This window comes from Crocodylus porosus, unplaced genomic scaffold, assembly GCF_001723895.1.
Source record: "Crocodylus porosus isolate Cpor-Errol unplaced genomic scaffold, CroPor_comp1, whole genome shotgun sequence".
NCBI classification, from domain to species: Eukaryota; Metazoa; Chordata; order Crocodylia; family Crocodylidae; genus Crocodylus; species Crocodylus porosus.
In genome coordinates, this window is record NW_017728943.1 from 91,893,511 (window position 1) to 91,920,461 (window position 26,951).

Sequence of the window (26,951 nt, forward strand, 5' to 3'; positions counted from 1 at the left end):
TATCAACACATCCACATTCACACATCCACTCCTATCCCATACTTCTTTGTAAACTGGCCATTTAAGGAAAGCCTCCCTCTTTACTATTCTTACTCACCCTTTGTGCCTGTGTTGCAGTATCCTCGGGTATGTGTGAAGAGCAGAATAATGCTTTTGCTAAAGGTACTTTTCTTCTTGTCAGTTCCCAGCACTTCACAGAATATGGTGATTTGCTTTTTGAGGATGTACAGTGAATTGACATTTATTATTACATCAGTGTCTTGGAGGACTTCCATTTTGCAGGAAGTATACATTAGACAACCTCCATTTGCTGTACTAAGAGTTAGAATTTAACAATACTTGGTTGACAGTAGTTATCAATCTGGATATAGTGCTCCTTTGCCACAATGACATAATTGACTCCTTTTGTATGGGTCTCCTTATGGGTTCCCTGCATTCTCTTGCTTTTACTGCGTGTACAGCCTATTTTATACTCATTTTATACTAATATTAAGTCAAATTCAGTGTAAGTGGAGTGTACTTTGGGTACTAGAAATGCTAGTCCGTTTTAGTTATGAGTATTCAGAGCTTGTTTCGGCGTGTGGGCTTGAGTGTTTTGTGTCCTTACCAGTGGGATCAGATTCAGATTGTAAGTTCAGAATGAAGTGTAGTACCAGAGAGCATCCAAAATGGGAAAGGAATAATTTTTCTGTTGTGGTTCTGCAGCCAGTAGATTTTGTGCATGTGCACCCCCTGGGATTAGCCATGCACCCCCTGGAAACGCTAGCCATGAAACCGGAAGTGCTACCAGAAAGGCCTCTGGGGGACCCTCCCCAGTTAGCGATGGGCTGCTAGGGGACCTTCCCCCACCCTGGTCAGTGATCTGGTGCCCCCCTACAAACTCAGGAGGCACCAGTCACACTTGGTGAAGTCCACTGACAAAGTGTGTTCACCCTGTTGTGGTGCTGGTTTACCCAGAGGAAAACAATCTTCTGCTGTCATCAGTCACTCCATTAACTCACAATGTGGGAAGTTGCAGGGGGTGGGGTTATCTATATTTTATGCATAACAAATGGAGGCACAGAAACATTACGGTCAAAAGTATCCAGTACATTTGTATGTCAAGTTTGCTGAGTCCACAACCTTATTTTTTAGCCATACATGTTTTTTCACATGTTCAAAACACAGGGTTAGTTACGAGTTGTGAAAATTTTAGTTGGAGTGAGTTGCCTAGGCTCTGAGATGGTGGTGGTGACAGAATCCAGCGTTCAGGCAGAATTCAACTGCCTTAACCATGAGGCTGTCCTTCCATTCTTTCTGAAATCTTCTGGTGCATCCACTATAAACATTTGAACTTCTGTAATAGATCAGGCCAAGGCCCAACAAACATTTCTTTCAGTATCCAAACCTGATTTAAACCCAGAGCTGGTTCATCCTCATCATTGATGAAAGGCCTGTGAGAAAACTGTGTTCTAATCCATATATTTGCATTAGAGGGGAAATGAAGACTGTGCAGGCAATTTTATTTCTGATGTTTCCAAACTTGTTAGTGCTTGAGTTTGCAGCCTTTATATTTGTCTGATACATTTATGTATATTTAATATTGGTATGTAGATCAGCTAAACATTCTTTGGTCATTTGGATGATCTTTCTAATGAGACGGTGCAGTTAAATACATTTATTTGGATTATTAAAACAGGGACCTCAGAGTTTATTAAATGATATACAGATTCTTCTCTGGTCAATATTTGCCAGATTAACTAGGGCACTGCGGAGCCAAGAACATGATCTTTCTGATGGTGATGTTTAAATATGGTACACTTGCAGAACTAATATAAATTTCTGTTGGTTTGTTTATTCATCCTTTGCAATTAAAGTTCAGAGCTTGGATGGTGCTACAATACTGGGCCTTTTTAGTCTTGATAATCTGCTTATGCTAAATGTATATACATATCTGGGTAGAATTGTCTGTGGAAAGAGATATCTTAGCAACCAGGGGAAAATGCATGTTCCATAAAAAATGTCTATGAGAAATTGTAGTGTGGGTGCCTGAAAATATATCTTAGAAAATCCTAGAAAAGTAGGGCTGGAAGGGACCTCTAGAGGTCATCTAGTACAACCTTCTTCCTGCTGCAAGAAAATGAAAGCAAACTGTTTTTTATCAACATTTAATCTTATGCATTAAAATATTTTTGCATTCCTTAATTTTCAAAGTAGAAACTCTCATGGGCTAATGCATTTTATTTTCTCCTGCTTTTGGGCAAAAACAACACCCTCTTCCCTCACTCCCGGGCACTTCAACTCAGTCATTTGTTCATTTTTTTGTTTTACTGAGAAGACATTGTTGTGCATTGTTTGTGCTCAGTCTTTTCTGATTATCATTTGCCAACTGTAATACAACAGTTGGACTGTATGGTGGGGCAGAAGGGAAAGAAAAGGATGAGAACTTATGAAAATGAGACTTGGTAAAAAAAACAACTACAGGAAATAGTTAAATAAGGAAGGGAGGGGTTGGCCTTTTGCTTAATTGTATTATTTTTAATGTAAAAAGGTGTCAAGCATTTGACTGTATTCCCTCCCAAACACAGAGCAAATTAAGAAGAAATTGGGGTTTGGGGTGGTTTTTTTACACCTCAGGAAGCTTACAGGAGTTTCAGTATCCAGGTTAGCATTAACTCTTTGGTGTGCTGCAAGCTAGTATCTGAGGCAAGACCTAAGAAAGTCCAGGCTGCTGCTCTGTGTGCTGCTTCACAGTCCCATTGCCGCCTTATATTTTACATCAAGGTGATAGCTGTGTGACTGCTTGAGTGAGCCCTCTTATGGAGGTTGGATTTGTGATAAGCACCTCTCTCTTCCCTAATCCTGTTAGACCTAAGCTGCTACATATTAAACAGCATATTTTAAAAGGAAGCAAATTTATCTTTCTAGACTTTGTCTTCTTATCCAGATTTTGGTGACATTTTTAGATACTGGAATGCCCATTAACGCAAATGACCTTTTCTTGCAGGTTATGGTTGCAGACCACTGTGAGCTTGGTATCTGTGTGAGCACAAAGGAATAAGATTTTTTTACATGTTCAGTAGCATTTCTGGGTTTTAAAGAAGCCATTCTCTATAACCCCACTTAAAATTTTGTGGAAAATTACCATAGCAAATAGTTCTTTTAATGATTCAATTAATAAAAGCCTATATGAAACGTGATTTGATAGGGCTCGTAAACTGTTGAAAGGCCAAAATAAGGACATAATCGGAGTCTGTGGCAAGTAATGCTAATAATTGATAGAAAAGTAGTCAGGTTTTTATAATTGAATAACCTTTTATTAATGGATTAAAAGGTTTCTGCCACAGGAATTTACACAGTTTTATTATTAAATAATTTCTTCTTTCCCCAACCATCCAGGAGCTCAGGTCATTATAGACCTTGGTAATTGATTTATCATGGTGATTACAGCTTCTGTTACACTCCATGTAGCATGATTTTTATTTTATATTAATCTACTATTTTGTAATTCCACTCCTGCTTCAAACATCCATCTGCAAATTTGTTATAAAATATTGCAGGTTTGAGTTGCTGTTGGAGCTATTTCCAAACACAGTCAAAGGTTTTGTAAATAGAGGATAGTGAAATTCATACATGGTACTTTATCTAAAAGGTTAATTTATAAGAGGCCACAGTCTATAAGGTTATATGCATTTGGTAAAGTTTTGTTCCATGGTTTTCTTCATTTCTTAGTTAATGGATGCTGTGGGTCTTATCCTGGAAGATGTCTAGTACTTTCAAGTCTCCAGAGAGTTGAGCTTCATGGGACTTAACATCTTGCAAGAAGTATCCATCACTTTCAGGATCAAGCCGTTAATTTCTTCTCATAAACATGAATTTGAACAATTAAAAAAGTTTTTACTGAAATAAGTACAGAGAGAAATTCCCCATGCATCTACTAACACTTCAGTTTTACAAACCAAGAGCCAAACTGACCATGTATTAAGCAGCAACCTGTTACCCAATGGCATAACTTGGACAATAAGAAAGTAAGCAGGACAGGCACAGCATAGCCCATTAAGGGCTATGCTAAGGGCCCCTCTACACTTTACAAGTATCACACAATTAACTAGTTAATTGTACAGTTACCTTAAAACCAGCGACATGTGCAAAGTCCTGATCACACAATAAAGAGCTTCAACCAGCTACAAAGTTAGACCTCAAAAATCTATACTAACTGTATAGCTAGCTGGTCGCTATACAGCTTTAATTTGCATGTGTAGCTGCATGTGCATTAGAGCCAATCATTCTTTACCTACATGCATAGAGGTGGGTTTCAGGCATAGTACATTCAACAGTATCTAACCTGGAATCCAATTTTATTTGGAAAATGTTATTAATGTTACCTCTTAATTGGTAAGGCTTATCACTGAGAAATGTAACTTTCATTTACCGTTGGAACTATTTTCCTTTCATTTCCTCTCACTTCTAAAGTGAAGCATAACATTGTGCAAGGCAAGAAGTGAGAAGATTTAGAAGTTTATTTGTGAAAAGTAGAATCGTTTCTGGGAAGGGATACCTAGGATAGGATGCTTAAATCTAGCATGGAATTTTATTCCTATTCAAGTCACTCACTATTTTCTTGTATAATTTATCAGGTTTTTTTTTAAATTCAACTCAGCTCTACAGTTTTGATGTTTACTTTTGTAAACTGGGATTGATTCTCCACTTTCTTGTGTCTTGCAGTCACATTCTGTTCAAAGTGGGTGTAAAAAGCAACCACTGGTGTGAAACAGGTTCTGATGTGATAGGCTTTTATGTAGGCTTTGCACAGATGTAAATGGCAATGAAAGAGGGAAGAAGTAAAAAAGCAGACACTGATGGGTTTTGGGAGGGATGGGAGCAGGGGGGACTTTGAACTAAGTACTGGTACTGACATGTTTCCACATAGAGGAAAATTCAAGTCACAACATCGTCTGTATCCAGAAAACCTCATCTGCCTTCCTCCAAATGTTACTTGTTCTACATTAACCTTCAGATGTGACTATTATGCCTCTATTCAGAGCCAGCTAAATGGGTGACTTTAATTTTCACTTCAGAAAATATTCTTCCTTCAGAATATAGGCTTTTATATAGGTTTTGCACAGATGTAAATGGCAATGAAAGAGGGAAGAAGTAAAAAAGCAGACACTGATGGGTTTTGGGAGGGATGGGAGCAGGGGGGACTTTGAACTGAGTACTGGTACTGACATGTTTCCACATAGAGGAAAATTCAAGTCACAACATCGTCTGTATCCAGAAAACCTCATCTGCCTTCCTCCAAATGTTACTTGTTCTACATTAACCTTCAGATGTGACTATTATGCCTCTATTCAGAGCCAGCTAGATGGGTGACTTTAATTTTCACTTCAGAAAATATTCTTCCTTCAGAGCTGTATTCATTAATCCAGAAAATATGCTTGCAGTAGTCTTTTCTTTATCAGGCCTTTCATTAGTGCATAAGTAATTCCAAAATTTAGGATGAAAAGATGCTCCTCTGTTTTCTCAGTCTCACCCTCAGGGGTTTTGCCATGACAGATCTTTAAAATGATACTTTGGTGCCTTTTCCAGTCACTGCAAGTCACAGAGCAATCTTCAGATTTTGATTCTTTCAATATAAATCCCTTTCTATTTCTCCTTTGAGACTATTTTTAAAAATTCATGACTGCAATAATAGCAGCCCTCTTATTATACCAGGAGTGTATCTATCCTTATCTGGATGAGATACTTGTTCATGCTTAATCTGTCATTGGTATGACATCCCCATTGCCCATCCTCCAAAATGCCTTCAGGATCATGGGTTTTGTAATTAATTGGGAAAATATCAGCTTCTCCTTACCTCAGAGTACAGCACTAAAAATAGACACAATGTAAAGGAAGATGCTTCTGTCATAGAAAATGACTCTGCTTCAAAAACTAATTAAAGATTCCTCAGAAGAAAGGAGCAGGCTGAGTACTTATTTGCATATAAGCATATATTTCTCATATTGTCTTTTTCAACAAATACTTGAAACAAAGAAGAGTTCGATAGTAATTCTAATTTTTTAAATAATGTCGACAGGAATCATGCACTTCTGAAATAGTTTAGCTCCATTCCTGAAACTGATCAAAACTGGCAGGACTGATGAGTGTTTAGCAGATCTCCATGGCCAGACGTTACACTTATTATGTGATAAGTGCTCAGAAAGTACTCTACAGCCATAACTGAACAGAAGTTCGTCCCATGTTAAGCATTTTAAAAATAGTGGATCCTGATCTAAGATAACCCTGGATAGATGTGGTATCAGGTTAAAGTGCTTTAGGTTTGAGAACTCTATCGAACATCTGTACCAGAATGTGACTCATGTTAGGCCTCGTTCCACCAGCATCCTAGGCAGCTTTACTCTTGCCTTGGCCAGTGCTCATTTACTCTACCCGAGCACTGGGCTAACCCTACCCCTAGACTGTCACTGACCCAAGGTGGTGACAGCTTCTGTCCCCAGCCATGCATGCCCCATCCTGCCAGTTGTGAGGTGCAGCCTGGCTGAGGTGGGGGAAGGTCCTGTGCCCCCGCACCAGCTCCAGCTCCAGGCCATCTGCAGTCCATGCCCCTCAGACCCCATTATGAAACACCACACAGATCTGATGCAGCCCTGCTTGAGCTCAGCCCTGGTACCTGCACATCTTCCCAGGCATCTGCATATGGGCATAGCACTGAAGAACTCCAGCATCCACCCCCCTCAGGGAGCCCCAGGGCCAGACAACCTGCCACTTTGACTTCCAGAATTTCAAGAAAGGTACAGATGTGTTAGCAGGAATCCCATATGGGATTTGTTATCTCAGATGCTTCACTCTCACTGCCAGGGGGACTTCCAGGTTATGTACTTGGAGAGGCTGGCTAGTGGCAAACCGACACTTTTCCCCTCTCCTTTGATCCCATCCACAGGTAAAATCCATTGGGCACCAGCTGATTCCAAATATCACAGCACAGGCAGTCACTGTTTCAACCCCTCAGGGATCCCCTTCCTGTAATCACAGCTCTATCCTGACCCCCCGCCCCTACGGCTGAAAGCAAAGCAACCCCTCCCACTCCCGCTCCCAGAGTATTCTGAGTAGAAGATTGGTGCTGGAAAGCCAAGGGCAGTTCATGGCGGGACTCTTTTCAGACAGCAGGGGTCCAGGGAAATTCTCCGTGGGTCAGGTCATGGGCTGAGCAGCACATCAGTAGTGGTAGCAATTGCAAACTCTTCCTGAGATGTCACATCAACATAGTGGAGGTATAGATACAACTTGAGGTGGATTTTCATGTGGAATGGCAACTCCAGGGTTCCCCAGTCCTCTGGCACAGCAGATGACCCCTTTCCAGCTGTTGAGATGTTCCCAGGGGACCACGTCTAGCAGCCGAAGTATGGCATATTGGCTGGGGCTCCCACAGAAACACTGGAAAAAAATCTTTCGGGCCCAGCTGACTCTTACCAGGGGACTGTTCGGAGCATAGAACCAGGTTGTCAGGGTCATGGGCCCAAAATGTCTCTTCTGAAAGAGTAGCACAGGGGAGTGGGGTGGGGTAAGAACCTCACCGTTCCAGCCAGGTCCTCGTCCTGGGAGTGTCAGGACTTAGATGCTTTTCCCACAGGGACCCAGCACAGAAATACCTCTCCTGTTAAGATAGGATGGGGGAAGGGAGTGCTATAAGAGCCCCACCAGCATTCCCCAAAGTGATCAGTCTCTGCCTTGCCAGGGATGGTCTGAGCCCCCTTGGGAACCAGGATCCTGGACCTTCTATGGGAGCAGAGCAATTGCCCACCACCGTGCCTATAGAAGGACTCAGGTCCTACCTCCCCAGCAATCCATTTCTGCCCCACAGCACGTGCTTCCCACTTGCAGCAAAGCCAGAACCCATGGTCTTTTCTGTGCTGGGTGCAGAGTAGCTGCATGGCTCCTGGCCCTGGGCCGGGGAAGTGTCCAAACAGGGGACTCACCATAGCTCCCTTGGTTTGTCTGCATGAGTGCCCAGGCAAGTGATGAGAGGGTTCAAACTCTTTATACTAAATTTTAATCACTAAAAGTTTCAACCTCACACAAAGGGTCTATGTCTCACCTATCTGCAGAACCTGCATCTGTGTGAGGGAGGCCAGCTCATGGTGGCTGAGATGGTGGCTCAAGGCAGGGGAGCCAAACCACCTGCATGAGAGTGTGTAGGAAGCACTGGTGAAATAAGATGTTACAAGCTCTGGTTGCAGCTTCTGAGCTCAGGACACACACTGCAAACTCCTAGTGCTTGGAGTTATGGAACTGGTATGAGAAATGACTTAAGATGTAAAGGAGGGGGGAAAGGATGGGCTGGGGGATGCTGACACCAAGTCTGTTGAGGTGCAAGAATAGGCAGGAATGGACTGTCAAGGTCCATGAACAGGGACTCTAGATGGCCACCTGCTGTTTGGAGGACACAACCCATTCTGCTGCAGAACTGAGAGTCACAGCACCAGGATAGGGAGTTTATGCACAGGGTCTTGGACCATTTGGCATCCACCTAAGACATCCCTGACTGGTACTGTCTCCAGTGGGGAGCCTGTAGCCCTCCTGGGCAGGAGTAATGGGACAGGCTGCCACCCGGCCACTCACAGCATGGTGATTCCTGCTCCAGGGACTCTTCCCTGGGGTGACAGGAATGGGGGCCCTATAGGAGGAACCCCTGGATGCCCACTTTGGGGGAATGCTTCCCACTGCACCCTGACTGGGAGATACTAGGGAGTGAAGGGGCACCAGGACAGGAGATGTGACACATGGGAGCCCCTGACCCAGGGTCCAATGAAGCAGAAAGGTATCCTGCAGGGCCCACTCCAGGGAGCAGCAATCGGCAAGAGGAGTGGGACTGGGCTGCCTGAAATTTGATGGCAGGGCCATCAGGGACACCACCCCCCTTTCCAGACCAACTAGACACCCCCAACCACAGGCAGTCATCCTGTATGTGCAGGCCGCCAAGGTGATTCCAGACCAGTGCCCAAGGGGCACAGGAGTGATCAGAATGGGAGGAGAGAGCACAACTCATCAGCATGCTGAGCTAGGCTTTCTCTGGGTTACCATCTGGTACCAGAGTCTGCTGGTCCTGGCTCATCTACCTACCAGCTGAAGAGCCCAGGTGGGGGAGCTCTTCAGGTCCTCATGCCCCTCTCCACCCCACCCTGCCCCCTGGCCTGGGTCCTGCTGTGCAGCCTTGGCGGAGATAGGCTGCCCTCAGGCTTGGGTCAGCTGCATGACATGAGCCTCAGGCATGGGTGAGGGCCACAAAGCCCACATCCTTGAAGGATAAGACTGTGCCCTGGGGCTGGAGGTCCCGTAAGGGAGACCCAGAAGTCCATGGTGCCCACTGTGGCAATGCCTCCCAGCCCTCAGCCTCTTCCCACCCCAGCTCAGCAGCTTCCTCTCACCTTGCAGCTCTCTCAGATGGACAGTGGGCCTGGGATCACACATCTGTCCAGCTCCTATATGGAGAAGGCTCTGGTCTTCACTCCTGACCCCTGAAAACAGGGTGCTAGGTCAAAAGCTCCTTATTCCATGCTTCCCCTCCAAGGTTTTGCATTTGTTGAGTACAGCAGAAGTGGAGGGTCAAGTGACCCAGAATGCCCTGTATAAGCACAAGCCTCAGGCCAGGCAAGGCAGTCTGATCTTGGAAGCCACTGGGGTGGAGCCTCTGGTGGAGGGGTGCAGGTGGCACTTCTCCAAGGCTCACCTCACCCTCTGGGCAGCACTCCCTGTTTGGTTATTACATCAAGATGTGGCAGGCCAGAATACAAAGAAAGAGAGGCTGGGGGGTGCTGGTGTGAGGAGGTCCCTAAAGGTGAACGCACTGGGTTAGCACCCATAAGTTTCCTATACGTTGCCAGAAATAATTATAGTACATTTAAAAGCTCTTTAAATATTTTTGAAACATTTGAAGATGAACAGAATGCAAAAGAAACCTTAAACTCAAAGTTGCATCAACAAGGATATCTTTTGTTATACCAAGGACTATATGAAAAGCATATGTTGAATAATTGAAACTTTAGGATGGTTTCTCTCTTGATCCTGAAACAAAGTTACTACTCACTTACCTGCAAAATGCAGCTGCAGTTTAGTAAACAAGCTAAACTGCTAAAGTCAGCTTTGTTCAGGTCTACAGAGGAATTATGAAATATACCTTTGTATTTTGCATTTAAGTTAAAAGCTGCCTGAGTCTTGCGATTTAGGCAATACGATTATTAGTCATATTTCTGTGAGTAAAATGACTAATAAATTATTTTTGGAATGACACCATACAGGTTTGGTGGTACCCCAGTATGTGACTTTTCCAACATATGGGCTAGGAATCCTCAAACACTTGAGTGTATTTTAGCAAACTGCTTCCTATCCTTACAATAGCAGGATACTGACTGTGTCTGTCACCCTGTGGCAAGATAAAGGGTGTTTTTGATATTTCAGTCATGATGCTTGGTGGTTGTGCATGAGGGTTGTTCCCAAAGTTTTTAAGAACAGATTAGAAAAACACTTCTCTAGGGAGGTTTAGATAGAAATGATCCTGCCTGGAACAGGGGCCTGCACTAGGTGACATCTTGAGGTCCCTTCTAAACCCATTTTTCTTTAATTTTATTATTCGAAGAAATAAGAAGTCCCTAGTCGTCAAGTTTCTTCTTCCATTTAGGGTTTTTTTGGCATATGGGGAAAGGAGGAACATGCTGGTCAGCTGGCATGTCTTCTTTATTTACCCTGTCATACTAGCTCCTCTGTTTTTCTCTACTCTGTGATTCTGGGAAAGTAACAATCACCCTCCAACATTAATCTGGAGTAAATAGGTACCATTTTCCATTAGATATATGAGTGCTTTATTTTTGGAGATGTTTAAAGTGGTGTGGAATGCAGATGCTAGGAGGTTGACAAGATCTAAGACACACAGCAATGCTTTCCTGGACCATCATAAAAGAAATGAGGGGAGAGATAATGTGTGCTGTTATCATTAGACAACAGAAGGCATGTGATATAGTTAGATGAAATTATATCAAATTTTGCTAAGTGTTAGAAAAGTGTATTTTGAAATCTGTGCCAAAGGAAAATTAAGATAACTGGGAGTGCTACCTTCTGCTAATGCAGAAGCTAGACTGTGTGCCAATAAAAGAATATGACATTTCTGTAATATTTCTTTTTACTATGGTATCTTTTATATTCTGAATATATAGAATGGGAACTAGTAATAGTAGTATTTTGCCCATGCAATCCTTGCTACATGTAGATCTCAGAATGCTTGTCAAGGAAAGAGCAAGTCTCTTCCTCACCATTGTACAGATGAGAATTTGAGGCACAAAGAAGTGAAATGCCCCTGTTATGATCACATGCCAAGGCAGCAGGAGAGTAGGGAGTAGAACTCAGTTTTTTGCCATCTCTTAATCCAGTGTCCCAGTTGCCGGAGCTTGCTGTTTTCCAAGATCACAGCCAATTCAACTACTGACAGAGATAAATGTGCAGCTTTTCACTGCACCCACCATGGGCAAAGCCTGACCCTCATATCCTTTCTTTAGTGGAGAAATAACTTACTTTCCTTCAATGCGAATCTGATTCTTTCAGCTTTCCCAATGCTTGCAAAACACAAATTGCTTCTGAAACTGGAATAGATGTTGATAGCACAGCATGCTATCATGCTACCCAGCAGAGACTGGATGCTATTATTGTAAACAAGCAAAAATACCAAGAGCAGCAGTTCTAAGGCAGCACCTACAGAATAAATGTTGCGGACAGAATTCTGTGACAAATAAATGTTGTTCATTAGTAATTCTTCAGGAGTGCATTTATTTCATTAGGGTGCCCAAATCCAAAGTAATATGTTGAACTTATATACCCTCGTCATATTTGTGCCTGAAACAAAACATTATTTTAATAACATTATTTAATATAATATTGTTGACAGTCTCCACTGGTCTTGTCTTAGCGTGATGCATATTTTTCTACATGTGAAGGATATACCTAAGATATATTCCTAAGTATGTTTTTCTGTGCTGTTGTATATGTCTACAGATACATTTGACAACCAATATATTGCTAATGGTATGAACTTTAATTTCACAGATGAAAGAACTTGGTGTCATCGTGTACAATTGCAGCTGCCTGGTTCTAGATTTACAAAGGATCTTTGCATTATATAGTTCTTTAAAACACAAGAGTAAAATACCTTCGAATTGGTCTAAGAGACTGTATGGGGTGTATGATACTCAAAACAAATTAACCCTGCAGCTGAATGAGACAAAAGCAGAGGCCTTTGTGTCGGTGAGTTCTTAAGAAAATATCTGTTCCATGTGGGAGTTGGGGTATTATATATCACTTTGCAGTTAGGACTTTAAAGTCTGTTGATCATCCTATTATAACAATATCTTCACTGTTTACCTGAGTTTGTCATGTTTGGTACAATAATTTTGTACAAGTACAATAATGTTGCTTTCTCCTGACAGCAGCTGAGTAGTGAGAGAGAACTTTTGGTTACTATTCTATCTTGTACTCAATATTATCTTATTCCTCTATGTATAACTTCTGTGATTTTCCTTTTTAGGGCTCTGAAAGCATCCCTACTCAGAAAGGCACTGGTGCTCAAATCCACTTGAAATCACTGAGACCTAAGCATATGATTTAAATGAAGCATGTAATTAAGCTGAATTGGTGCCTGGCTGACTATCACTACTTTTAATTAGTCAGTTCACAGCATTTGACAAAGTAGGCTGTAGCCCTAAAAGATCATGCCTCTCTGAATGAGTTAGTCTATAAGGTGCCACCCTAACTTCTATTTTTAATTAGTCAAGAGAAACTGTTAAAATTGAGAATCATGTGAGGGTTTGAACTGATCTACAGAGGAAGAATTCCATTGTTTCCAGCTACTAGACAGAATTTGAAGGGGACTCTAGCATTGCTGATAAATCTAATCAGTGTATCTTTCAGGAGCAAATAATTATTTTAACAAGTGTACTGTTTGTGATTAAAATCTTTATCTAAAAGGTGGAGAAAGTCATGTAAACTTTTCTTTTTGTTTTACCACTACGGAGAAAAATCACATTCATTTTCATTTTCATAACATTTTTTCTACAGAAGATGCCAGGAATATTGTAGTTTTGAAAAGCTTTGTTTTGTGTTTCTTCCTTGATCTATAATTCACAATATGCTTCCTTTGCAATCAGGGAGAAACAGGGGAGCCCTCCTGTGGCTAATGCATCATGCAAATAGTTCATTTGTTGCAAAACAAAGAATCTCTGGCCAAATGGACTTATTGTTTATCTGATATTTTAATTATACATAGTCCAAATCCCATTCACATTTTTACCAAACCTGGAGCCTAGCATTTTATCAATTTGATTTCTGTCTGGCTAATTATAATAGCTTGTTAATGTAGCAGTTCTTGTCCTCCAGAGACCATCAAAGCATTGTATAACCATTACAAATTTTCTCTTTATTTTTAAATTACAACAATATTATATTTAACAACCTCTAAAATTCAAACAACTAAACCTGACTGAAGCTGACCAGTAATAATGGAAGAAGAAAATAAACACCTCTGAAAATACTCCCCCACCCCTTTTTTAAGTGGGAAGAGTTGGTGTGAGCTGAATCTGAGAATCCAGCATTCACACAGGTATAATTGCTATTATACTCAGTAGTACAATGATGGGTGGGTGAGCAGGGCATGAGCCCTGGCAACTACCTGGAGGGGCACGAACTAGTGGGGTGCCTCAGCCTCCTGCCTGCCCACTGCCCCTGCCCCCCCACCCCCACTCCTTCCCTGCAGTAGCTATGGTTGTAGCTCTGGCAATGGGTAGGGAAGAGCAGCAGGTGTCCTGCTGGAAGCTGGAGGTTTGCTGCAGCAGAGAAGGATGTCACTTCCTTTTTTTGCCACCAAAAATCATTTAAAATGGCCATTCATTGTACATATTAGCGGCCAAAAAAAATAATAAAGGAGGAATCTTTCCCAAAGCAGTAACTCTCTGGCTGCTGCTTCTGCACCCTGTGTCATCACTGTCCAGGGCACACAACTGGCCAATTACACCTCGAGGGATACACAACATGCCTTTGCATCATCCCTAAAAGGTAGCTGACATGATCACATACAGCCATCAGGGAGATGCTTCTGGAGAAGCATCCTCAAGTATTGTCAGGGCTTACAAAGAGCTTTCAAGATCAGTAGTGTCCGGTCTGACACTTCATAGGCAGCTAATGTGCAGAGTGCAGAAATCCCATTCAAAACAAATGTGCAAATCTGGTGCACCATGCTGTAGAAGCTGCAAGTAAAAGGGAAGTTTTCTTTGAAGGAGATGATGGGACCTTCATAAGACCAGATTGCAGAACACAATAACCCTCTGCTAAGCCATACTCCCTGCAGCAGCTTCCTCAGAACCTGCCTCATTTTATGAAGCTGGAAGAGAGGTCTCCACTCCCACCTTGAAGAAAAAGTAGAGAACACCATCATTCCTGCTGGTGGTCACAGATATCAAATTTCCAAGCCCCTCCAGAATGCTGCAGCATAATTTGGCTAGAGATTCTGAGCCTGTGCTTACAGCAAAATACTGTATTTCTGCTACAAGACTATAACATGGTAGATAATGGTGCACTCTGAGTAAATGGGAAGGGTGCATCTTTTCTACCGTATTTAGAAAACACCATGGGTTTGAATTAAACTGACAGTAGATTTCCTAAATGTACTCAGAAGAGGATGAAGAAGGCCTTCCTACCTTTTCTCTTACTATGCTAGTGCTTAGGACACTTAGAAAATGGGAGACCCAGAACCTAAAGGGGACCTGCACCTCTTACTTCCCAGAAAAGTGCCGTAACTACCAGACCATGGTATAAGACAGTGGGAGGCCTACCTTTTTGGCAGGTAGGCCACAAGAGTCCCCTAAGTGCATGATCCGCATGCCCTCCCTAAGTGCCACTCTGATCTCCTTTCCCCTGCTTGATCTGCTGCTCTGCTTCTACTCCCTTTCCCCACACTGATCTGCCATGTGTCTCTCACACACAGGCTGCCCACACCACTTATGGCACACATGCTGCAGATTGGCCCTATCCCCCTGGGCTAAGGCATTCCCCAGCAGGCTCTCCAGCCCTCCTCAGGGAGCTAGACCACCAGTCACCCAAGACAAGATGATAGGTTGGGTGACTAGGAGGCAAGATAGCTAAAGGCACTGTCTGTGATGGAAGGAAGGGGCACTGTCTTCTATCTCAAACTCCAGTGGGGCAGAAACTGTCCTACCACTTTTTATCCTTTTCAACTAACTGATATTAAGTGCAGGGTGCCTAGAAGCCATTGGGTGGGTGTAGAATCTGAAATCCCATTGAGTGCCCAAAACTGCACTTTACATGGATACATAAGTGGCACTGAAGATGAAATAGAATCTAGCTAAACTGCCCTCACAGAGACCCCATTGCTGACCCCCTGAATTTTGTTATCTGCAGCACATCCATCTGCCATATCTAGAAACATTTCCGTGGGGCAGAAATTGAAATTATAGGGGACTGTAAAGCAAGAAACATCTAACTGTGTCAACAATGAGCTGTCCTTGGTTCTGAAATGATCTTTTTGAGTGGCTTCATACATGCTGAAGGGCTTGGCAGTTAGAGTAAATCCAGGAGAGTTGTTGCAACTTGAATCACTTTGAAAGCAGTATTTTCAATATCTTGTTTCTCTCCCATTCCTGTGATGCTGCAGAGCTTGCCAGTAGTTTACCAGCATACAGAAGCATGAAACAAAAGTCTAAGAAGGGCAATGGAGAAAAATGCTGTAGGCAACTGAAGCTGCATGAATTATTTAGGCAAGTGGAAGCTAGTTGTCCAAATTGGTATTTGGCCAGGTTGAGGATCTCTCACATCTAAATTTGAAAGAAGTGTCATTGGCTCTTTCATGATCACAATTAGTTATCCATAATCCCCGTTGACAAATCATATATGCATACATGAATCTTAGTCTAATAGGACTAGTAGTATGAACATAAGAATAGAAACTGCACCTCTGCCATCAAAAGTAATTTGTGTGTAAGAACGTTAACTTTTTCTGAGCTCAGAAAATCTCTAGATCGTCAGAGAGAATGCAAGAATGCTGTATTCTGTAACAGTTTTGTCTGTTGCTGTTAATTATTACTAACTTACCCATGAAAATTTTTTAGAAGTGTCCTATATGGATAACATTAAATTGCATATAATGTGCCCTGAGAAAAACAGATTTGGGTAACAGAAATGTGTCAACTTAAGGAAGGTTTTGTTATTTTCTATTTTGTTTTCCAAATCCAAATACGTTATCTTTAAAATACACTTCTCTTACAATATTTCTTCCTCTATGTGATCCAAACATTGCAATAAATCAATGATTCTCTAATGAGGAATCATGATGAGGTTGCTAAGCAACTGAACATTATGTTTCTGCTGGCTGATAGAAACATAACACAATCCAGTTCCTTTTTTAAAAAAGAAAAAAAGAGAGAATTCAGGGTTTGATTCTTATAGGTGCTCTATACATTAACTTTCCAATGTTTTCATTATCCTAAAATTATTTGAAAGGTTTATACATATTGATTTGTAATACAGTAACACATGGGGACCCCAATCAAAAACCGGATATGGTTGTGATAAGTAGAATCTGGAGAAATAACAAAGAAGAGAAATTTAGATGTCAGACAGGATACAAGGCAGGTAGATATGCACCTTCTAAACTAACTAAATTAGTGAGAGAGAGCGAGCACACAAGCCTTTGTGAACTTGAGTTCTCTTCATCAAATGCTGTGGAAAAAAGGCATAAACAGTATGAAATGGACTGAATGATTTGAAAACAAAAGGTGGGAAAAGAGGAAGGCTAGGAAGAAGGGGAGAGGGGAGGATAGTGGCAAGGGTGGTTGGGGAGAAGAAACAGTGTTGGGAGCAGCATACAAAGACAAGGAACAAAAGAGTCATAAATGCCAGTCTAGGTATTAGGATTAAAATACATAGTCTGTGTTTAAACCATATTTAACATAATCCAGGTTGTGGATTTCTTGTTCCACAATTTCCCATTTAAACTGATATTTACAATTTTGCTGCCTGAAAACAGCAGTCCTGAGATCAGTTACAGAGTGTCCAGGGACATGAAAGTATTCTGACACAAGCCTTTATCTCTTTCTGCAGCTGGTGTCAGATCAGTGTTCATTCATTCTTACATATAGAGACCACTTTGTCTGTCCAGTGCATATCATAAGCAAGTGATGTTATATATGACATTGTTTGAGTTGCAGGTGAATGAACCTTGGATGTTGTACTCCTTGTTTTCCAGTCCAGTGATAATGTGGTCCGTATTGATGCTGGGGGAACAGCAGGCATTTGGGTCCATTGCAAGGCTTGGTACTTGGTAAGGATGGGAGTTAGCCTGCTGTTTGAGAGATGTCATTCGAAGTTGGGCAGGAGGAGCTTTCTGTAAGTTAGGACTGGTTTGTCTGCCATGACTACCTTGAAATGGTCATCCGGGATTGGAGGTCAATAATAATGTGTCTAAGGTATTCCAGCTGGGGGAATAGATAACAACCAGAGCAATTCTGTTGTCCCTTTCCTGGGATTGGTATTGTAGCAGGTTGGAGCAAGGTCCGAGTCTAGCTTTGTACATTTGGCTACACTTTGGGGATTGTATTGTAAATGTAGGAATCCTTACTCCAAATTCTTAAGGTGCTCATCCTGGTCAGTGGGATCAGACTGACTGTTGTAACATAGAGCTTGGCTGTAGACAGTGGATCTAGTGGTGCCTTTAAGGTGAAAGCTGGTGGCGTGAAGGTAGCTGAGGCAATTGGTTGGTGTCCAATACAGTGTGGTGGCAATATGGCCATTACAAATTCTTCACTGTAGTGCCTAGGGTCTAGGAAATGACTCTGCTGGATGGAGTATTCCAGGGTTAGTTTGATGGAGGCATGGAAGTTGTTAAAGTTCTGGTGAAATTTCTCTAGAGTCAATAAGAATAGGAGGAGGTGGTTGTAAGCTGAGGCAACACAATGGATAGTTAAGCAAAAAAATAGAAATCTTGATTCACCACTTGCCTAGCCAGTTCCAAAATGGGAGTGATTTTTGTACATGACATGAAAGAGATAGCATTGAAATCTTAGATTCTTACACAGCAGCAGTGACTTTGAACAACAGTGATTTTCTTAGCAAATAGCTACATTGCGTGCTATTTTAAATAGGGTAAGATTAATAAAGACTAATTATTTATTTGAAAGTGATGTGCCTGGAGAGTGTAATAAATGATCAGATAATTCTACCTCTTTCTAATATACCCTTTAGAGCAATGTCCTTTGATATATCATGTATGAGCTTCCTCTCAGGTAGAGCTACTTTGTTTGCAAAAATGCTTTTCAGGGTTGAACACTGTGAACATTACACTGGAAGAAGACCTTTGAAGGGGAGTTAAGCAAGTAACTCCTCTTTATGCCTCTGGAAATCCCAGTTGAATAATTTAACATAACAGTGGTGGATTGTCTCTGCTAAAGTAATACTGCTTAAAAGTTTTGTTGCTACGTGATTTTTTTTTTTAAAAAAAGCAACTTTGAAATGTAACATTTGATCTTTTGTCTTCACAGAATTCTCCCAAGCAATTTTGCCCCAAAGACAGAGTCTTTGATATTGATGCTATCTACAATGTGATAGATGATGCTCAGCAGTTTGTGTACATAGCTGTCATGGACTACCTGCCAATTGTCATTGACACTAATGCTAAAAGGTTGGTAAGAGTCCAAATTCAGTTTCCACACATTGCAGAAATGATATTGAACAACCATTAATGAAAAAAATCAGTGGGTTTTTTAATTACTCCCTCTGGGTTGATTTCTTAAGTCCCAGTTTTGCACTCATTGGTGTGTCTATACATACTATTAGTGTGCTTGAATAAACTCTGGCACTTATTGCTCTGGAGGTTATTGCTCCAAGGTGCTGCATCAGCACACACACCTAGAAGCACAGCATGTTGAACTGGGGCAGCTAACCCCAGCTGTCAGGAGTCCCTGGGGTCAGTCTGCCAACCCAGGGCTGCTCTCCCACAATTCAGCATGCTGCAGAGGGGCTGGCTGGGGCACAAGGGTGCTTCAGTGAGGGACTAGCTGGCAGGCAGTCCCTGCACTGAAGCACTCTTGTGGCCCAGCCAGCTAGGGCAGTGTTTACACCTGCACTGCTACAGAGTTTTTGTTATTCTGTGGAGCATGTGTAACATTTACTGCATAAGTAATTAGTCAGCTACTCAGTAAATGTCTCATGTAGATGTACCCATTGAAAGTTGAGAGTTCAGTCATTGCTTTAAGTGGGAGCAGAACTGCAACTTAAAAGGAAATTTCTAGTTCTGGATCCTAAAATGTGAATTGGCCTCCTGAAGGATCAAGATATATGTAGTGCGAGTACCTGAAAGGTCTGAAGGTATGTGATACCCTGGCATGTGATAGAAGAGCCCACTTGTTTAACTGTATTTCTCATGGTAGTGCATTCCGTACCCTGATGCGATCAATGGTTGCTGGCAGCCTCTGAATACCAAAAGGAGATAGAGAGTGTGTGAATGTGTATGTGTGTTAAGATAGAGAGAGAAGAGATAACATATTGAGAGTTCTAATGAACAATATGGGAGCTGCCATAATTCTATTAAAAATTCTTTCAAACTCAGTACAGACTGCATTTAAAACCATATCACATTGTAGCTATTTAAGAGTCAGTTATTTTTTTAAGAAGAACCTATGAATTGCCCAGATTTTCAAAAGTACTCAGGACCTGAAAAACGGATGCCAGGCTATAATAAAAAAAAAAAAACTGCTTTCCTGGACACAACAGCCAGGTTTGGAGAACTGCCCGGTAGTCAGCAGCTCTTACTAGTGTCATTTGCTCAGAGCAGAGGGTTTTTATACAGATTTGGTTGTAGGCATGTGCTTTAATTGGGAGCCTTTGGGTTCTGAGCTCTTTGTGAGATCTGACTGAACTGTGCTTTTTCTTTTCCTTTCCTTTGCCTTCTTATTTTTTATGTACACCTTTTTATAACTGAAAAATCAGATAATAGGATTTGTTCCAGCCTTCCAAAATCAGCCTTCTTTTGGCTAAGATGGAGCAGGAGAAGTTTGTCCACCACATTCTTGTTTTGGAGAAAGTTAATACATGCAGGTTGTCATGATTTAGAACAGAATGGATCTGTAATGGCCATAGCAGCTCTGGCACTGCTCTTGTGGAAGAGACTGGTATTTTTGCCACTGCAGAAGGGCAAATGCTGCTCCCCCTGCTTGATGTATGCAGCAGTTTAGGCCCATGTCGCACTCAGTCAGGACACTTAGCATGTGTTTTATATAGATCATAGTAAGTATTGCTATACCATATTAAAAGTTAGCACGTGTTCTGAGCAGTCATATGGTAATGTTTACCATGATCTCTAACATGATATGCAGATCACTGATGACATGACATGATATGCAGTTCCAGGGCTGGTTCAGGACTCTAACATGATATGCAGTTATCCCCACCCCAGCACCATGTCAGAATCCCGAACCAGGCCTGGGACTGCACCAGAGCTGTTTCAAGACCTCCACTCTCCCATGTTTATAGCTACTAAAAAACAGGTTCGTACCACAGCAGAGTGGGTTCAAGACACTGGTGTGGGCCAGGGCTGGGACTGACAATCACATATTCAGCTGTTGTGGGACTGCTTCACAGACATAATACTAGTTCAAGACTTCAGCACAATGCAGGGGCAAGAACCAACATTCAGCTGATTGTTGGTTACAACTCTTGCACTGTGCTAGTCTTGAACTTGTGTTATCTCCAAAGAGCAGTCCTGTGATAGCTTAACATGTGTTACTTAATACACTCTGGAGATGTTCCTCCTGGAAAAAGTCATAGCTTTGTTACATAGGCAGACAAAGTTCTTGTTCAGGCATAGGAAGACTCTGCTGGTATTTTGTGTTCCACCATGGAGAACTATTTCAAACTTACCTACAAAGTGGGGGCCTTTTCTGTTTTCCCAGGAGTAAGGTTTTAAAGTCATTGTTGTGGCTTCCACATCTCTACTAGCCTATGTTCCTACCACTTAATGTAATTTCTGGGACAGGGGAGTTCTGTGAGACACTTAATACCTTCTCAGGTTATGTTCTACAAAATCTTCTGAGACTGCTGGACATGTCCATTGCCCTTTGCTCCCCATCCTGGACTAATCCCTCCGGAGGAAGGGATCTCTAGACCCTCAAACAGCACTGTGGACCATGATCAGCAAAAAAATTAAGAATTATTTTTCTCAGCAATTGGGTGGAAAAGGCAACAGTGTTATGTGAGCAAGTACCTACCCTTATTCCCTGCCGAAGGATATGAGGACTGTACACTGAGGTATCTGTCTTTTGCCCCTGGAGGAAATGCTAAAGAGTTGTTATAGTCCTAGACCAGAGGTCCCAGCAAGAGGGAAAGAGAGGATGAAATTAGGAGCTAAAGGAAGAACATGGAAGCTTCCTTTCCTGCATTCAAAGCAGGAATGCTGCTTGGGCAAGCAGCACACCTTGTGCAAAGAAAAATCCCATACATGTTTCAATCTACTTAGATGTTTGCAGCTTGCTAAACATCCACTCAGAAAGTGTATGTGCTTGCCCACAGGCTAACAGGATCTTACTGCCCCCAGGGTTGCTGTCTTACTACAGAGACAGCCAAGGATGTGGTAGACCACCTCAGCTAGACTCCCCTCAAGCAGTCTGGGGTGGGGGGTTGTTTGGGGTTTGCACTTTTACAAAAAATTTTAGCTAAATGAATTTCATGTTTCCTCCACAGGTACTGGCCGTACTTGGATGGGAAGATAAGAGAAGTACTTGCTTTGCGAAGTATTAAAGTACGACTCCTCATAAGTTTCTCAAAAGACACAGATCCCCTTACGTTTAACTTTGTTTCCTCTCTTAAAGCTATTTGCACTGAAGTTCCCAGCTGTAGTTTAAAAGTTGTAAGTATAAGCCACATTGTTTTGGAATAAGCCTGTTTTCAATGTTAAAAAATAGTAAAAATAGATATTTTAAATTTATGTGATACAGTGAAAATCTTAACATGCCTTGGCATACCACCTGAGTGACAGAAGAACACCTCACTTGTCTTACTTCAGTACTCTTTAACAAACTGCGAATAATCTTATCTGTCACTAACTGCCTTCTGCAAGTGCAATATTTTATTGCCAATATAGTGTTCCTTGTAATATACAACATAGAATCAGGGTGGCCATATTATCTCATGAACTTCATTGATGTTAACCTCACTTACAAGGCTGAATGTGATGCCTTATGTCAAAGTTTGTTTCATTTTATTGTCATAATTCTTAATTGCTGTTTTGCTTCTGTAAGAGTTGTGCACCTTAATCACACACATAGTAATCCTAGGTGCTAATCTGTGGGGCAGGGATTGTTTCTTCTTTTCATTTGTACTGGTCCCAGCACACTTCTTCTAAGGCAAGGCAGATAAACATGTTCGATGCCACTATTTAACATTTCCTCTTTAAACATCAGAGCCATTTTTTTAAAGGACATATATACAGGTGACATCTATAGAAAAATGACTGCATTGGAAAAGTTGTAATTTTTAAAATATCTAAGTTAAACAAAACAAAGTCCTAACCTTAACCTCCCAGCATCTAATTATGATTCACATGGGTAAGAGGAAAGTACTTGTAAATTATAATGTTTTTAATCTTCAAAGTACTTTGCAAACACTAGCTCATCAAATGGAGCCACTGTCAGCCGAGAAGATAGCTCTCCATTCAGTGTTAAAACATTAGATCTGTTCCCTCGTGGAGAAGCAGAACCAAATGTCCATAATTACGTATCTCATTAAATTGTCCATTTATTAAAAGTGATTGTGATATCATGGTTTTGATCATTTAAATGTGGAGTAACTTGATTTAATAGTCAGCTATGTCAGCACTTATTTTTCTTCTTTTTCAAAAAGAAAAACAGCATGAAATCTAAGAAAACTTAATGCATATTTTACATGAAAATTAGTCAATAAATTCAAGTTTATAAATGCCAAAGCAACTGTTACTTGGCCCTATTATATATGCAATGCATAAAGAAGTAGTTAACACCGCATATGCCATACTTGCTGAAGGGGGCAGAGTTATGGTAGATGTGGCATCAAGTTTCACACAGCTATTCATTAATATTCATCTTTATGAAAGTCACCGAAGGATATTGGAAAGGAATAGAATTCTCTTTCCAAACCATTTTTGAGGATAACTTTAATCATGGGCTGATATCCTGAATATTTTTAATCCTTCTCTTTAACTAAGTTATAACAACTGCAAAACAGATGTACTAACACTGCGAGAGTTTTACACTCTGAGGGTGCATTTACATATGCATTTGATCCAGAATCAGTTCACTTGTAAGTAAACTACTCACAAGTAAATGATCCCAGGTAGGCATCTACACATGCAGGGAAGCAGGAGAAAATTTGCTGCTAATGGCAGCAAACTGCTCCCATCTCCCAGGGCCCTGCAATGGGCCTCTGCCACCACCAAGGGGAGTTTTAGGCTTTCCCTAGTTGCTAAGCCAGGGGCTGGCAGAGTATCGGGCCAGGAGACACCTGTCTTTTGGCCAGGGCTGGGATGTTAAAACCTGCCCCCAGGGGCTGCCTGCTGCCGGGATGAGGACAATGTCCACCTGACCCAGCAGCAGGGAACTCCTGGCCCTGGCTCCCTGACCAGGGGCAGGGGACTTGGAAAGAGCTGCAGGGGAGGGAGCTGCAGGGATGAGGTAGGTCTCAGCCCCCTGCCCTGATGCACAGTGGGGAAAATAGCTCTCTGCTAGCTACCCCACTGGCAGATCAGGGCAGAGGGCTGAGACCTACCTCACCCCTGCAGCTCTTTCCAAGCTCCATGACTCAATCACCTGATTGTACAAGTGGTTGGGACCTGCCCCTGACCAAGAGAGCTCCCAGTCCCTGACCAACACGTGGGGCAGAGGCTGGGGACCCTGTTTCCCACTCAGCTCTGTGACCACAGAGCTGGCAGGGAACAGGCTGGTGGCTTTGTTCAGCACTCATCTCTGTGAGTGCAGCGCTGGAGAGGGAACAAGCTGAGCAGCTTGTTCCCTGCTCAGTTCCATGAATGGAGTTGAGCAAGAATAATATCCTCAGCCTGTTCCTCACCCAGCTCAGCACTCCTGAAGCTGGCCGGGGAACAAGCTCCCCAACCTGTGCCAGCAGGGAGCTCCCAGCAGCAGCTCCACACCATGGGGCTGGTGCTAGGAGACTTATCTCCCAGTGGCAGCTCCGCAACTGTGGGGCCCATGCCAGGAGACCCTTATCTCCCAGTGCCAGCTCCACGAGCATGGGGCCAGCACAGGATGACCTTTATCTCCCATGACAACAGAGCTGGCACTGGGAGATAAGGATCTCCCAGCACTGGCCCCACAACCACAGAGCTGGGGCTGAGAGATAAGAACTTCTCTACCCTCATTCCCCAGTCATGATCTCAGAGCTCCCGCCTGCTGGGGCAGGGAGACATAGTTCCCACCTGGACTCTGGTGGTGGAGCATGCCCAGGTAGCAGGCATGCCCTGGGAGCAGTCTTCTGCCCCCTGGTGGACAGCTGACCAGGAGCAGATTTGCTCCTGGTCAGTCATCTACATGAACGCTACTGTGCTGTTACTAATCAAAAGTAAATTTGCTACTTGCATTTTCAGGTAGCAGATTTACTCATGATTCATGAAGTTTACTACATAGTAAGCATCTGCACGTGTAAACGCACATGCTCAGTTCACAGTAAACTACACTATTGTGCAGTTAAGCATCTCATGTAGACATCCCCTGAATGTTCCTTATACAGAAAGGTATACAACTATAAGCACAACAAGCAGAATTTTTACGTGATATGCTCCTTGTATATTATTGTTTTCTTAAATTGGGGTAATAATTCAGTTATTTATTGAACCTAGACATTTTTCATTCTGAAAAAGATTGTAACATAACTTAAGTACAAATAAGCAGAATCGAAACACAGATTTCATTTTAGTCATAAATAACACAGTGGGGCTGCCCTGGGAATGGGCTATGAAGGGGTGCTGCAGCTACAGAATCACCATAGCCCCTTCCCGGCACTGCAGCTGCCCAACCCAGTGCAACCCTGCCTTGCCTGGAAGAGCTTGACACAGCACCAGCCCCAGCCCACGCCGCACAGATCCAGGAGCACACACCCCTTCCCCCTATGCACTCCTAGATGAGCAGCAGGAGCTGTGGGATGAGCAAGTGAGTGCTTGATGAGCTGCTGGACCAGAAGCTCCCAGCTGAGTGGCACATGGTGGTGAGAGCTGCCTCCCCCCACACACACCCTCTGGATAAGCCACAACTCTGGCCTGCACCCACTCCACCCCAGCTGGACAGCGCTTGCCCCTGCCTCAGCTCCAGCCCCTCTCCTCCCTTCCCACAGGGGCCTTGATCTGCTCCCCCTTGCCTCTTCCCTTCCCTCCTCCCCATCACCAGACTTACCAGCTGAAGACAGCTCTCCACACTGCTGGGCTGTGCTCCTTGTCATCTGTGCTGCACTACACACATACTTGGTCATTTATCGTCCAAATTATTGGCCTGATATGGCCAATTTCCACTATAGTAAATTTGCTTTATATTGGTGCTGATCCAATATTGGACCAATGTATCAGTGCATCTCTAGTATTTGCTTACTGAACCAAATGTGGAGTCTTCCTCACCCTCCAATTCTATTTTCTTTGTACATGTCTGGCTCCAGGCAGAGTTGATGTATGATAATAGAAAAATACAATGTAATAATAGGGTAGAAGTGTTACATTTTCTGAACTTCTGAAAAATTGGCTTCCTCTTAATTCTGGGCCAGTGTTTAATGAAATCTATATTGTCAGTTGGCACATGGAAATATTGGCTTGAAGCCCTGAGGGTCTTGGTAACTACAAGGCCTTTAAACATTGGCCTGTCATGCAATTAAGTGTAAAGCATTCACGTTTTTGAGGTTATTGATAAGTTGTTTATGGATGGATAAAGAAGTCTGAGTTTCTCATTTTCTCAGGGGAGCAGACTTAAGGTAGTATGCCACCTTACCTGTGGCTGTCATCCAAATAGTTCCTATAAATACAAATTAATTCTGATTTTAAATGTTTTCTTTCCTTTTCAAACTGATGCTCTTGAAAGGCAATATTCAAAGCACTAATACATGTTTGCAACTTCATTAGGCTCCTTGGTACCTCTTGGAACCACATTCCATTTTTCTCTCCTAAATTAGATGTGTTGGTGTTAGGGCCACCACATGGGGTTAGTTGGCTTTTCACTAAAAGTGAGCAGACTCTGGTATACTATTTGTCCCTGTTGGGAGACAGTCAGAGTGAAGACTGAGTTTGGATTAGCCCATGGAGAAAGAGAGATTTGAACAAGGTGGTGAGAGGGTAAGAGAACACAGAACACAAAACAGATGTGGGTCACGCTTTTGGAGAGCATGCAGTGAAGACCATTGCAGCTGCTTCGCATTCTTCTAGTCAGCAAGTTATTTTTTTCTGAAGGGTCCTTCTGCTTTTAGTGCATAGTAGGGACCTGTTCTGAGGACTGTGTAGTGAAAGAGGATGTTTGTAGGCCTCCTGCCTCATTTGTTGCAGAATGTGCAAAATGCATAGTCAAAAAGCAAACAATTTTAAAAAAGATGAAGAATGGTCATATAGTTACATGCTATTGAATGCTACCTGCCTCAGCCATAGATTTCCTGTGTGGTGCTATACACAATAACTAAACCAGACTTTTCATGTGTAACTGTTAATTTTGTGCTTCTGGATACCTGACTTGAAACCTTAGAATCTGATTTACAGAAGTGTTGAGAATTTACAACTGGCATTGGACTCCACAGGAGCTGTGCTTTGAACATACAGAAAACTATTTAGGGCTTAGTACTCCAAAAAATTAGGTCCTTGATGTTTCAATTGGACATTGAAATTGTTAGATATGTTTAACTTTAAACTTTCT

General features: G+C 42.4%; 1 protein-coding gene across 5 annotated transcripts in view; it reads left to right on the forward strand.

Annotated features, from left to right (window-relative positions):
• Positions 1 to 26,951, forward strand: part of PLD5 (phospholipase D family member 5) — a 306,170-nt gene that overhangs the window by 256,315 nt on the left and 22,904 nt on the right. For all 5 annotated transcript variants that reach the window (XM_019549792.1, XM_019549793.1, XM_019549794.1 and 2 more), the window contains 3 exons: positions 12,073 to 12,270; positions 18,570 to 18,709; positions 21,766 to 21,931. In XM_019549792.1, the coding sequence (XP_019405337.1) occupies positions 12,073 to 12,270; positions 18,570 to 18,709; positions 21,766 to 21,931 (504 nt within the window). The remainder of the gene's footprint in view (positions 1 to 12,072; positions 12,271 to 18,569; positions 18,710 to 21,765; positions 21,932 to 26,951) is intronic.